Here is a 14,348-nt window from a genome sequence, read left to right as displayed (position 1 = left end):
CATTTTAAAAAATTTTTTGTGGAGCAGGGGTCTCACTATGTTGCCCTGGCTATTCTCAAACTCCTGAGCTCAAGTGATCCTCCCCCCTCAGCCTCCTAGAGGTTACAGGTACAAGCCTGGGGCCTCACCCTTTGAGGGGCTCGATGACAGTGGCTCCCGTGTAGTCCTCGCCACCCTCCGACCTCACCACGGGCATCAGCAGCCCCTCGTGCATAGCCTGGGAGGGGAGAAGGTGGAAAACGGAGTGGGTATAGGTGGGGTTGTGCGGATTGGGAACGGGGAGAAAAACTGCATCCCGGATGCCATTGCCTGGAGGGGCCAGAGATGTGCCTGGTGGGGAGTGGTGAGGACAGGTCTCAGCTACTGACCTGCCGCAACAGCTGGGATACGACCTTCACCTGCTGACCACGGCTGAGCAGGTAGCTGAGGGGCACGCCAGTGACCCTCGCCATCTCCACGGCGTTCACCAGCACCATGAGCCGCTCCAGCAGCCGCAGCGGCAGATAGGCGTCCTTCAGGCAGTACACGGCCAGGCGGCGGCGGGTCTGGTCGTTCCCATTCTGGGGATGGGCACGGATGGGGTCAGGGACCAGGAGTTGGGGGTGGGAGGCAGAGCAGGAGGAGGAAGTGAGGGTCAGGGTGAGGTAGCCTGGAGAGGGCCTGGGAGGTGAGGTGGGCAGGGGCAGCCTCCAAGCCATCAGGGTCTGGGTGGGGATGGAGGTAGTGTTGGGGGCCAGGGAGTCCACAGGGTCAGAGGGAGGAGAAAGGAGCAGCCTGAAGGCCACCGTGGACCTGTGGTCAGGCCAGGAAAGTGGAGCCAAGGTCATAGTAACAGAGGTCACAGGAATGGAGAGAAATCTGGGGTCAGAGGTCAGAAAAAGGTGGGTGGCAGGTAAGGTCACAGGTCATAACAGCAGGTCAAAAAGTGAAGCCAGACACGGGGCTGTGAAGTTGAGGTTAGGGGCTGGGGAAGGGTGAGGTGGGGGTCAGAGGTCAGAGGTCAGGGAGGCGGCAGGCACCTGCAGGTCGGTGATGATGCTGTGCTGCACGTCCTCCTTCTGCTCGCCCAGGAAGTGGAAGCTGACGGCATTAAGCGTGTAGGAGCGGAGCTTGTACTCCCGCAGCAGCACCTAGGTGGGTGGATGGGCTGCTCGGCTGCAGGCCTGGGCAGTGGCCTCCCGAGGACAGGGACACACCCCTCCTCCCGCCTGGCCCGGCTGTACCTGCAGCATGTCCATTTGCACACGGCCCACCATGCTGACCACCTTGGTGTCCCGCCGGCCCGTCTGCTTGGACTGGAATGACGACTCCCGGATGTTGGAGCGAAGGCCGGCCACACGGCCCAGGAAAGGGAATGTTTGTACCTGGCGGGGGAGAGGCAGGGTGTGCAGCAGGCTGCGGGTCCTCAGTGTCACATCAGCCAGAGGAACGGAGATCGAGACCGACCACAACCTCCTTATAGCAACCCTCGGGGGTCGAGAGCAACCCTGGGGACAGAAAGACAGTCTCGGGCTGGGTGTGGGGGGCTGAAGGCTGGGGAGGGAGTCCGGAGGGAGGACGAAGCTGCATTCAGGGCTGGGACAGGGAGAGTCAGGGGCCCGGATGGACTGGGGGCTAAGGACAGAGCCTGGTGTCTACGGGCTGCACCTAGCCGGGAAACAGGAAAAGATTTGGGGACACTGTGAGCAGGCGGCCAGGTTGGGGCAGAGGCAGGAGGTGACGTGGAGCTGGACTGAGATGGATGCTGAGGGCGCTGGAGGGCGCCTGGGTGGAGGGGGCCTTGCAGGGTGCTGGGGCCCAGCCTGGGGGAGACTGAGGCCAGAAGAAGCCTGAGCTGGGGCCAGAGCAGAGGGTGAGGGCCGCCCAGGGAAGGGGAGGAGGCGGCAGTGGCCCAGGCATCAGTGCCACGCTGTGGAATGTACAGCTGGAGCCACTGGGGGTCCTAACAGTTTGTTCTGTTTTTTAGAATGGATTTTTTCTTTTTTTCTTTTTAATAGAAACAGAGTCTTGTTATGTAACCCTGGCTAGTCTTGAACTCCTGGGCTCAATCGATCCTCTCGCCTCATCCTCCCAAAGTGCTGGGATTACAGGCATGGGCCACCACACCCAGCCTGTTTTGTTTTTCCATTACCAAGCTGGCCAGACATAGAGAAAAGCAGGAAAATAAGGCAATATACCCTGTTAAGGGCTGAACCATGTTCTCCCAAAAGATGTTGAAGTCCTAACCCCCAGCACCTCAGAATGTAACCTCATTTGGAAATATGTCTTTGCAGGGGGTCAAGCAAAGATGAGGTCACTGGGGTGGGCACGCATCCCATGACGGTATCACTACAAAGAGGACATGTGGGCCAGATGCACTGGCTCACGCCTGTAATCCCAGCACTTTGGGAGGCCGAAGTGGGCAGATCACCTCAGATCGGGAGTTCGAGATCAGCCTGGTCAACATGGAGAAACTCTGTCTCTACTAAAAATGTAAAATTAGCCGGGCATGGAGGTGGGCGCCTATAATCTCAGCTATTTGGGAGGCTGAGGCAGGAGAATGGCTTGAACCTGGGAGGCGGAGGTTGTGGTGAGCCGAGATTGTGCCACCGCACTCCAGCCTGGGCAACAAGAGTGAAGTTCTGTCTCAAGAAACAACAACAAAAAAGCAAAAATTAGCGGAGTGTGGTGGCGTGAGCCTGTAGTCCCAGCTGCCCAGGAGGCCGACGCAGGAGAATCACTTGAACCTGGGAGGTGGAGTTGCAGTGAGCCTCAGTCGCTCCATCGCACTCCAGCCTGGGTGACACAGCAAGACTCCACCTCAAAAAAAAAAAAAAAGGGCCGGGCGCGGTGGCTCATGCCTGTAATCCCAGCACTTCGGGAAGCTGAGGCGGGCAGATCATAAGGTCAGGAGATCAAGACCATCCTGGCTAACATGGTGAAACCCCGTCTCTACTAAAAATATAAAAAATTAGCCGGGCGTGGTGATGGACACCTGTAGTCCCAGCTACTTGGGAGGCTGAGGCAGGAGAATGGCGTGAACCCATGAGGCAGAGCTTGCAGTGAGCTGAGATCACACTACTGCACTCCAGCCTGGGTGACGGAGTGAGACTCCGTCTCAAAGAAAAAAAAAAGGAGGACATGTGGGAACAGACACGCACAGAGAGAAGATGAGAAGACAGTGTAAAGAGGCACAGGGGGCCAATGTCCGTCTGCAAGCCAAGGAGAGAGGCCGGGAACCGGTCCTCCCTCACAGCCCCAGAAGGAAGCAGGCCCGCTGACACTGTGGTCGTGGACTTTCCAGCCTTCAGGATGGTGAGACAATGACCTTTGGCTGTTTTCAGCCACCTGGTCTGTGGCTCTTTGTCACAGCAACTCGGGCAGAGGAATCCACCCTTACACACACACACCCAGACTCAACAAGCATCTGGAATTTGCCCCGTCCGTCAACACACTCCCCCCTCCTCCTCCTTCATTATGATTCTTTCCCTTATGCTGATATAACCTAAAGGAAGACTGGGATTCAGTGGCTGCTTCAATGGCTTGTTGAACCCCTGCAAGCTTCAGTCCGACATCCGAATGCACAGCCTTCTCTTACTTCACTGTAACCCCCTCCTTGTCTCTGACAAAAGCCACAGTAACTTTTCCGACTTGGAGCAGGGCAGGGCCAGGAGAGGGAGCGGGAAGGAGGCCCAGAGCCTGGAGGCCACACCTAGGGCATCTGAGAGAATCCCCCCGCCTGCCCAGCCCTCACCTTGAGGGTCTGGGCCCGAGAGATGAGGTATGGAAGGTCGAAGTTCTGGATGTTGTAACCGGTGATCACGTCGGGGTCCATGATGCGGATGAAGGTGGACCAGGCCTGGGGGTGGGAGCACACCGGGTCACCCTGGTAGGTTGCCCTGCCACGGAGTCCCCTACTTCCAGAATGTTCTAGAACTCCTGCCACCCCTGAAAATCCTGCAGAACCCAGAGGGGAAGTGCTCAAGCCTCAGTGCACAGGGGCCCACCCAGACCCACAGACACGGGCGTCGCAGCACCCGGGGACTGACGGCTCAGGACGTGGAGGCTGGTGGGGCCCCCAGGAAATGGTGTGGGGCACGGAACGAGAGCTACCTGCAGCAGGTCCTCCTCCTTCTCGTAGCTCTGCACCTTGGCGCCCAGGATAGGGGCACAGGGCCGCAGGGTGAGCGCCAGGCGCAGGAAGGGCTCCTGCTCCCCCCAGCGCAGGCCTAGCGAGCAGATCTGGATGACAGGGTCCCGCTCAGGCTCAGGGAAGATGCCTGTGAGGGAGGAGGATGCAGGGGCCTGACTCCTGCCCCTCACTCCTGACACAGCAGGGAGGCTGCACTTCCCATCTCCCTAGGGCTGTCCCCACTGCCTGCCGGCCCTGGTCCTGCTGCCCTGTGGCCCTGCAGCCCTGTGTGGCTCACCCTGGCTCCTGCTCCGCCCTAACCTCCAGGCCGTCTCCACACCCTCCGTGCTCACTCCATCTGGCCACATGGGCTAGGGTGCTCCCACCCCAGTACCTTCGCACTTGCCATTCCCAGGGCCTGCCCTCCTGACCCCCTGCCTGGTACCAACAATGAGGCGGGCAGGAGCCCGGGCCCGGGGACAGACCTTTGCGGCCAGCGCACTCGATATCAAAGCTGAGCACGCGCAAGGGTGCGATGCGCTGCCACGGCCCTTCCGGTGGGTGACTGACCACGTCAGACCACAGCACATCTGCCTCCAGCTGGCACTGCGTAGCCTGTGGGCATGGGTGGGTCAGCGGTGGCAGCAGGCCCTGCCCTGGGAAGCCCTGTCCCTTCTTCTTCAGCCTCAGGGTGTATTTCCCGGCTGGGAGCTCCAGCCAGTTGCAGCCGACGATGTCCGTGTCCACCATGAACCTGGAGGAGGCTGGGGGTCAGTGGACAGGGGCTGCCCGAGGGCGGGGATAGAGGCTGGAGAAGTGAGGCAGAGGCCGTACCGGATCTCAAAGTCGACATTGGCCTCGTAGGGCGCGAAGCTGGGCGTGCCCAGGCCTGTCACACGGATGCCCTGTTCCAGGAGACGGCGGGCCGGGGCCACGAGGCGCGGCAGTGCCAGGGTGATGCGCAGGAATGGGGAGGGGCCGTGCCCGTGGTACCCAAACATGCCTGCAGATGGAAGAAGCTGGGACCGGCCAATGGCCTCCCCAGGGGACCCCCCAACCTGCTGATCCCGGGGGAGCACTCACTCTCTCGGGAGCACAGCTCCACGGCCAGCACGGCCGGCCCGGTCAGCTCCTTCCCCCCGCGATTGTCCCGACTGATGGCCAAGTTTAGCTCCCGTTGCAGGTCACCCAGGTGCTCGGGCCCGAAACCTGGTGTGGGAGGGGTGGTCAGAGGTGCAGGGGGCTCCAGTGGCTCGGGGAGGGGCTGGGTGGGGGCCACTCACCAGGGGGCGCTGGGGTGTAGAAGTAGGGAGCGAAGCCGTGGATGTGGCAGCAGACAGAGACCCCCTCATCGGTGACCCCGAAGGCGCGGAGCACAGGCACGGAGCCGCGGGACAGTGGGGGCCCGCCAGCCACAGGCTGCGCTGGGCCTGTGGGGCCACAGGTAAGACAGCGGCCATGTGTCTCACTCAGGGTCCTCCGAGGTGTGCCTCCACAGCCTCGAAATACCTTGGGGCCTGCAGCCTGGGGCACTCCTGCCCCTTACCATTCCCTGTGTCCATTTCAGCCTCCGCCCTGGTTCCCATCTCCACCCTCATCCCCCAGGATCCATTCTCCACAGCACAACTACAGGGAGGCCCCTCTTTTTTATTACAAGATAAAACCACCTGGCCGTGCACAGTGACTCACACCTGTGATTCCAGTGCTTTGTGAGAGCGAGGCGGGAGGATCGCTAGAGCCCAGGACTTTGAGACCAGCCTGGGCGACAGAGCGAGACCCAGTCTCAAAAAAAAAAAAAAAAAAAAAAATATATATATATATATATATAGATATACACACACGCACACACACATATTATCTGTATAAATATATTTGTCCCTACAAAGTACATTAATATATGTTATATATAAAATAACATAAAGAACATATGATATATATTACACATATATTATATATATATATTTCAACCACCTCCCAGGTTGAAAGTCACCTGAATAGCTGAGATTACAGGCCCGTGCTACCACAGCTGGCTAATTTTTTGAATTTTTAGTAGAGATGGGGTTTTACCATGTTGGCCAGACTGGTCTCAAACTCCTGACGTCAAGTGATCAGCCTGCCTCAGCCTTTGAAAGTGCTGGGTTTACAGGCTTGAGCCACCACACCGGGACCAAAAGTATATTTTTAAAAGTAAGGCAGGCCGGGCGCGGTGGCTCAAGCCTGTAATCCCAGCACTTTGGGAGGCCGAGACGGGTGGATCACGAGGTCAGGAGATCGAGACCATCCTGGCTAACACCGTGAAACCCCGTCTCTACTAAAAAAAAAAAAAAATACAAAAAACTAGCCGGGCGAGGTGGCGGGCGCCTGTAGTCCCAGCTACTCGGGAGGCTGAGGCAGGAGAATGGTGTAAACCCCAGAGGCAGAGCTTGCAGTGAGCTGAGATCCGGCCACTGCACTCCAGCCTGGGCGATAGAGCGAAACTCCGTCTCAAAAAAAAAAAAAAAAAAAAAAAAAAAAAAAAAAAAAAAAAGTAAGGCAGACATTGTGGTGCAAGCCTGTAGTCCTAGCTACTCGGAGGCTGAGGTGGGAGGATCACTTGAGCCCAGGAGGTTGAGGTTACAGTGAACCATGATTGTGCCACTACCCTCCAGCCTGGGTGACAGAGGGAGACTCTGTTTCAAAAAAACAAAAAAAATTGGCCGGGCGCAGTCACTCATTCCTGTAATCCCAGCACTTTGGGAGGCCAAGGTTGGCAGATCACCTGAGGTCAGGAGTTCGAAACCAGCCTGACCAACATGGCAAAATCCCGTCTCTACTAAAAATACAAAAATTAGCCAGGTGTGATGGCGGGCACCTGTAATCCCAGCTACTTGGGAGGCTGAGGCAGAAGAATCACTTGAACTCAGGAGGCGGAGGTTATAGTGAGCCAAGAGCGTGCCACTGCACTCCAGCCTAGGCGACAAGCGCAAGACTCCATAAAAATAACTAAATAACTAACTAAATAAATAAATAAATAAATAAATATTGGCTAGGTGCACTCCAGCCTGGGCAACAGAGAGAAATCTTGTCTCAAAAAAAAAAAAAAAAAAACTCATAAAAAGTCAAATTGGGCTGGGCATGGTGTCTCACACCTATAATCTCAGCACTTTAGGAGGCCAATGCAGGTGGATCACTTGAGGTCAGGAGTTCAAGACCAGCCCAGCCAACATGGCGAAAGCCAATCTCTACTAAAAATACAAAAATTAGCCAGGCATGGTGGTGTGCACCTGTAATCCCAGCTACTTGGGAGGCTGAGGCAGGAGAATCACTTGAACCCCAGAGGCGGAGGTTGCAGTGAGCCGAGATCACGCCACTACACCCTAGCCTGGGCGACAGAGCAAGACTCCATCTCAAAAAAAAAAAAAGTCAAATTGACTTTTGGTGTACATGTCTAGTGTTATGAATTTTAAGGCACAAAGGTCCTTGCACAGGCTGCAGCCACCACGTATGCAAAACAGCTCAACGCTCCAAGCACCTCCCTCAAGTTGATCCTGTGTCACCTTTGCTTCGCACTCCACAGGCCCTGGCACCCACTGGTCTGTTCTGTCACTACAGCTCTATGGCTGGAAGGGCTGACCTGGCCCGGCCTCTGCCCCAGGAGCGCAGGGCCCCAGCACTCACCCATAACCCCCAAACTCACCCACATAATGGTCAATCTCCAGCTGTTGGAAGATGAGGGGCTCTGTCTGGGGGTCCAGGGGGGGTGGTGTGGGCCGACGCCAGCGAGGATCTATGGCTGACGGTGGGAACTGCCCTGGTGGGGGAAGGGAAGGAAGTGGGGTACACGGAATCATGGTCTTCCCTGGCCAGGATGGCATGTGATTCTGAAAGGAGCCAGGCAGAGGTGGCGGTCTGGGTCAGGCAGGAAACTTGGAAGAGAATGGGGGTCAAGGGTCAGGTCCAGAATCACTGCAGGCCACACAGGCGGCATGGGGGGAAAGGACAGTCCTTTGTAGGATTCAAAGTTGGCAAGAGTGGGGTCACAGGTCAGCTTTGCAGCTGACTGTTGGACCAAAGGCAAGACCAGGAGCAATGGGTTGGGCAGCAGGGGCTTCCAGCTCTAAGACTTACCATCTGCAACCCCCTCTAGGACTGACTGCAGTTCCTCCTCCTCCTGCTCCTGCAGCCTGTGCTCTGCCTCCATCTCCTCCATCAGTGCCAGGTCCTCCTCGAATTGGGATGGCTGATGTGCATCATCATCATCCCAGAGGCTCCCACGGGCCCGCTTTGGGGGCACCCCAGGACCTGGGCCTGGCCGCCGCTTGCCATCCATCCTGCTGGGCAAGTTGGAGCTTGGTGGAGTTTCTGACCAGAGACACCTCTTACCCTGTCTTCTCCATGGCATCCCATGCATCCACCATGACCATGAGCCTTTTCCTACTCTGGAGTGGCTGTACTAACTCTGCACCTTGCAGGCAGTGGGGTGGGAGCACATTCCAGACGCTCAACTGTTAGCTACTGCAGTGGCAGGCCATTCGACTCCCTGACCATCTCTCCCATCACACTAGGTCCTTAGCACATCTCTCTCTTTTTTCTTGAGATGTGCTCTTGTCACTCAGGCTGGAGTGCAATGACATGATCTCGGCTCACTGCAAACTCCACTCCCAGGTTCAAGTGGATCTTCCCTCAGCCTCCCGAGTAGCTGGGATTACAGGTGCCCACCACCACACCCAGCTAATTTTTGTGTTTTGAGTAGAGACGGGGTTTCGCCATGTTGGCCAGGCTGGTCTTAAACTCCTGACCTGAGGTGATCCGCCCACCTCAGCCTCCCAAAGTGCTGGGATTACAGCCCCCACACCCGGCCTTAGCACATCTCTTTATTTCCCATAAACCTCTGTCTCCGATGCCCTCACCTACCAACCATGCACCCAGGCCATCTGCCATTGAAATGATAAAAACTGCAATTACTTTTGCACCAACCTAAATGCTTTGACATAATCTCAAATCCCTAGAACTCCTGTATGCCCTTCCCCAGGCTCCCCAGTGGTCAGTGTGTTATGTGTGTGCTTCCTCGCCGCCTCTCTCTGCCCTCCCACATGTGTGGCGTGCACACCATATTATGACTTCTTTTCCTAATTTGAGAGTTCCTAGCAGATCCCATACCCCTGCACACTTCAGCATGTAGTGCCTAAGAAATTCCCTTCACTCAGCAAAGTACGGTACAATCTAGGACATTTAACACTGACTCAAGGATGATATAAAATAAAGGGCACCTTTCCCAATTTCTCCAACTGTCTCCTAAATGCTATTTATAGTAACCTGCTTTCTCCTCCAGTCTAGGACCCACAGTAGCAAACAAAACACACACAAATCACATACAGACTGCTACTTATACATGTGTCTTCTTCTTTTCTTTCTTTCTTTTTCTTTTTTTTTTTTTTTTAAGATGGAATCAGGGCTGGGTACGATGGCTCACGCCTGTAATCCCAGCACTTTGGGAGGCTGAGGCGGGCGATCACAAGGTCAGGAGTTCGAGACCAGCCTGACCAACATGGTGAAATCCCATCTCTACTAAAAATACAAAAATTAGCTGGGTGTCGTGGCAGGCGCCTGTAATCCCAGCTACTCAGAAGGCTGAGACAGGAGAATCCTTGAGCCCGGGAGGCGGAGGTTGCAGTGAGCCGAGATCATGCCATTGCATTCCAGCCTGGGCCACAGAACAAGACACTGTCTCAAACAAACAAATAAAAAAGACGGAATCTGACTCTTGTTGCCCAGGCTAGAGTGCAGTGGCGCAATTTCAACTCACTGCAACTTCCGCCTCCCGGGTCCCAGTTCAAGCAATTCTCCTGCCTCAGCCTCCCAAGTAGCTGGGATTACAAGCACGTGCCACCATGTCCAGCTAATTTTTGTATTTTTAGTGGAGATGCGGTTTCACCATGTTGGCCAGGCTGGTCTTGAACTCCTGACCTCAAGTGATCCGCCTTCCTTGGGGCCTCCCAAAGTGCTGAGATTTCAGGCATGAGCCATGGCGCCTGGCCTCTGTTTTCTTATTTTTTGAGATGGAGTCTCGCTCTGTCACTGAGGCTGGAGTGCAGTGGTGCGATCTCAGCTGCAACCTCCGCCTCCCAGGTTCAAGAGACTCTCCTACCCGAGCCTCCCGAGTAGCTGGGATCACAGGCGCCCACCACCATGCCTGGCTAATTTTTATATTTTAGTCGAGACAGGGTTTCACCATGTTGGCCATCCTGGTCTTGAACTCCTGACCTCAGGTGATCCACCTGCCTCGGCCTCCCAAAGGGCTGGGATTACAGGCATAAGCCACCATGCCTAACCTGTGTTTTCTTAATTACAACCTATAAAAGATTATTTTGGAGGCTGGGCACAGTAGCTCACCCCTGTAATCCCAGCACTTTGGGAGGCAGGTGGATCATGAGATCAGGAGATCGAGACCATTCTGGCTAACAAGGCGAAACCCCATCTCTACTAAAGAAATACAAAAAAATTAGCCAGGTGTGGTGGCAGGCGCCTGTAGTCCCAGCTTCTCGGGAGGCTGAGGCAGGAGAATGGTGTGAACCTGGAAGGCGGAGCTTGCAGTGAGCCGAGATCGTGCCACCACACTCCAGCCTGGGCAATAGAGCGAGACTCCATGTCAAAAAAAAAAAAAAAAAAAAAAGATTATTTTGGGGTATATTGATACAGAAGTTGACTGGAGCCAGGTATGGTGGCCCACGCTGTAATCCCAGCACTTTGGGAAGCTGAGGCAAGTGGATCACTTGAGGTCAGGAGTTTGAGACTAGCCTGGTCAACATGGTAAAACTCTGTCTTTAATAAAAATACAAAAAAATTAGCTGGGTGTGGTGGTGCACACCTGTAATTATGGCTCCTCGGGAGGCTGAGGCAGGAGAATCACTTGAACCCGGGAGGTGGAGGTTGCAGTGAGCCGAGATCATGCCACTGCATGTTAGCCCGGGTGACACAGCAATAGTCTGTCTTCAAAAAAAAAAAATCGCTGGGCACGGTGGCTCAAGCCTGTAATCCCAGCACTTTGGGAGGCCGAGATGGGCGGATCACGAGGTCAGGAGATCGAGACCATCCTGGTGAACACGGTGAAACCCCGTCTCTACTAAAAAATACAAAAAACTAGCCGGATGAGGTGGCGGGCACCTGTAGTCCCAGCTACTCGGGAGGCTGAGGCAGGAGAATGGCGTGAACTCGGGAGGCGGAGCTTGCAGTGAGCTGAGATCCGGCCACTGCACTCCAGCCTGGGCGAAGCGAGACTCCGTTTCAAAAAAAAAAAAAAAATCCACCACCAAATAAAACCCAAACAAGCAAGCCAAAAAACAGCCACAACAAAAAAGTTCACTTGGCACAGTGGCTTATGTGTGTAATCTCAGCACTTTGGGAGGCCAAGGTGGGAGGATCACTTGAGCCCAGGAGTTCGAGACTGGACTGGACAACATGGCAAGACCCCGTCTCAAAAAAAAAAAAAAGAAGAAAAGTATGTATCCTCTAGTTGATTAGACAAGATTATATTCAGGTTAAACTTAAGGGGGTTACTTTACTGTGGTTCAATAAGAATATTCTAAGGAGATACACACTCAAGTATTTAGGAGTAAATGGCCATAACGCCTACAAGGTATTGGGAATTCTTTGTAAAAAGTGTATGTATACAGAGAGAAGGGAGATAAGAAACACGCATGCAAATCATAAATAGGGTGGAATGTTGAAACAGGTGATCTGGGCAAAGGGCGTGCAGGTGTTCTTTACACTATTTTTTTTTTTTTTGAGATGGAGTCTCGCTCTGTTGCCCAGGCTGGAGTGCAGTGGCATGATCTCAGCTCACTGCAAGCTCCGCCTCCCGGGTTTACGCCATTCTCCTGCCTCAGCCTCCTGAGTAGCTGGGACTACAGGCGCCCGCCACCACACCCAGCTAACTTTGTATTTTTAGTAGAGACAGGGTTTCACCGTGGTCTCGATCTCTTGACCTCGTGATCCGCCTGCCTTGGCCTCCCAAAGTGCTGGGATTATAGACGTGAGCCACCGCGCCCGGCCTACACTATTTATTCTTTCAACCTTCCTGTTAATTTGAAATTATCAGAGAAAGAAGTTTTTAAAAAGTACCTGTACCTAGCCGGGCGCAGTGTCTCGCACCTATAATCCCAGCACTTTGGGAGGCCGAGACGGGTGGATCACTTGAGGTCAAGAGTTTGAGACCAGCCTGACCAACATGGTGAAGCCCTGTCTCTACTAAAAAAATACAAAATTAGCTGGGCATGGTGGCGCACACCTGTAACCCCCAGCTACTTGGAAGGCTGAGGCAGGAGAATTACTTGAACCCAGGAGGTAGAGGTTGTAGTCAGCCAAGACTGAACCATTGCACTCTAGCCTGGGCAACAAGAGTGAAACTCCATCTCAAAAAAACAAAAAAACAAACAAAAAAACAAAGTACTTGTCCCCCAGGGTCCAGGCTGAGACAGAGGGGATTACTGGAACACAGAGCAGATCCCAGATGCGGCTGGGAAGAGACAGGTGAGCAGGTCAGCTGTCCTAGGTTCAAGTGAACACCCCTGGATCTCATAACGGTTGCCCCATATCCAGTCCTCACTTTGCCTTTTTATTTATTTTTTTTAGACAGAATCTCGCTCTGTCACCCAGGCTGGAGTGCAGTGGCTGATCTCGGCTCACTGCAACCTTCGCCTCCTGGGTTCAAGCGATTCTCCTGCCTCAGCCTCCTGAGTAGCTAGGATTACAGGCGCCCGCCACCATACCCACTAATTTTTTGTATTTTTAGTAGAAACGGGGTAGGCACCCCTCCTACCCTGCCTCTTCGGAGCGGCTATAGGCTGCCCAGTTGATGACTACATTTCCCAGTGTGCATCGCCAGCATGGCCACGTGACTAAGTTCTCCCTCCAGGAATGAGAGTGATCATGAGGTGTGCAGCTACTGGGACATCACCCCACCCTCTTCCCCATCACAATGGCTGGAACGTGGATGTAGTGGGGGAGCTAACCACAAAGATGGGGACAACACTGGGCTCCCCAACAACCTTCCAGAGCAAAGCTGTCTGCCAATCCTGCACACCTGCCTATCTTCCAAAGCATTACGTGGAGAGATCAATTTGTGTCTTTCTTGGGCCACTGTGTTTTGGGGGCTCCTTGGTACAACAGCTTAGACCTCAAATAAGCACGGAAAAATTCTGAACGGACGGAGTATACGTTAGAAATGTTCAGGGCGGTTCATGACAGACACTCAGCATTAGAAGGGGGCCAGCTACTGACAGACATGCAACACGGATGGATCTTGAGAGCAGGCTGTGCAGAAGCCAGACACAAAGCACACGCTGGGGGCTCGGGGAGTGACTGGTTACGGGGTATGGGGTTTTCTGCAGGGGTGATGAAATGTTTTGAAATTAGACAGAAGTAATGGTTGTACAACACTGTGAATGTGTCAACTGAATTATTTGCTTTATTATTATTTTCTCTTTATTGAGACAAGGTCTCACTCTGTCACCCAGGCTAGAGTGCAGTGGCATGATCTCAGCTCACTACAGCCTTGACCTCCCAGGCTCAGGCGATCCTCCTACCTTGGCCTCCTGAGTAGTTAGGAAGACAGGTGCGTGTTACCATGCCTGGCCAATTGTTTTTTGGTAAAGACGGGTTTTGCCATGTTGCTCAGGCTGGTCTGAAACTCCTGGGCTCAAGTGATCTGCTCGCCTCGGCCTCCCCAAAGTGCTGGGATTACAGGCATGAGCCACCGCGCCCAGCCATTGTTTGCTTTAAAATGCCTAATTTTACCTCCGTAAAAAAGAACGTACTTATTGTATGATACCATTTAAACAAAGTAGAATAGACTAAAGTGATCTACAGCGCTAGAAATCAGACTAGTGGCTGCTCCTAGAGTAGGAGAGACTGGGAAGGGTACGAGGGGTTTTCTGGGGTGATAAACCACACTACACAGCCAACTGTACACTGGAGACCTGGGCATGGCATGCCATGTAAATGACACCTCAATTACAAACATAAAAGTTTGGAGGCCGCAATTCCACATCTAGGGACGTACGCTGTAGCTATATTATCACATAAGAAAAACTGCATTTATAAGGTTATTTCCGGAAGCATCGTTTGAAATCCCCAAAGACTGGAAACCACCTAACTGTCCTCATCCAGGGGTCTATTTAAATAAGTTAAGTCCGTTCAATGGAATACTATGCAACTGTGTAAAGGAACGAGGAAGCTCTTTGTGTACTGACAGGGAAGT

The 14,348-nt window shown here is 53.9% G+C and overlaps 1 protein-coding gene across 1 annotated transcript in view; it reads right to left on the bottom strand.

The window, feature by feature from the left end:
- The window catches only part of POLD1 (DNA polymerase delta 1, catalytic subunit), a 34,546-nt gene that overhangs the window by 11,806 nt on the left and 8,392 nt on the right, over window positions 1–14,348 (bottom strand). The window contains 12 exon segments of the mRNA XM_033224204.1: window positions 129–217; window positions 369–560; window positions 1,020–1,130; window positions 1,224–1,364; window positions 3,734–3,838; window positions 4,093–4,259; window positions 4,597–4,865; window positions 4,946–5,114; window positions 5,195–5,320; window positions 5,395–5,541; window positions 7,788–7,901; window positions 8,219–8,421. Of these exon segments, the coding sequence (XP_033080095.1) occupies window positions 129–217; window positions 369–560; window positions 1,020–1,130; window positions 1,224–1,364; window positions 3,734–3,838; window positions 4,093–4,259; window positions 4,597–4,865; window positions 4,946–5,114; window positions 5,195–5,320; window positions 5,395–5,541; window positions 7,788–7,901; window positions 8,219–8,420 (1,832 nt within the window). The 5' untranslated portion in view covers window position 8,421.

The sequence above is a fragment of the Trachypithecus francoisi genome, unplaced genomic scaffold (genome assembly GCF_009764315.1).
Source record: "Trachypithecus francoisi isolate TF-2019V2 unplaced genomic scaffold, Tfra_2.0 Lachesis_group12, whole genome shotgun sequence".
Taxonomy (NCBI): Eukaryota; Metazoa; Chordata; class Mammalia; order Primates; family Cercopithecidae; genus Trachypithecus; species Trachypithecus francoisi.
The sequence above is the reverse complement of the archived record's forward strand: the minus strand, read 5'-3'. Positions and strand labels throughout refer to the sequence as shown.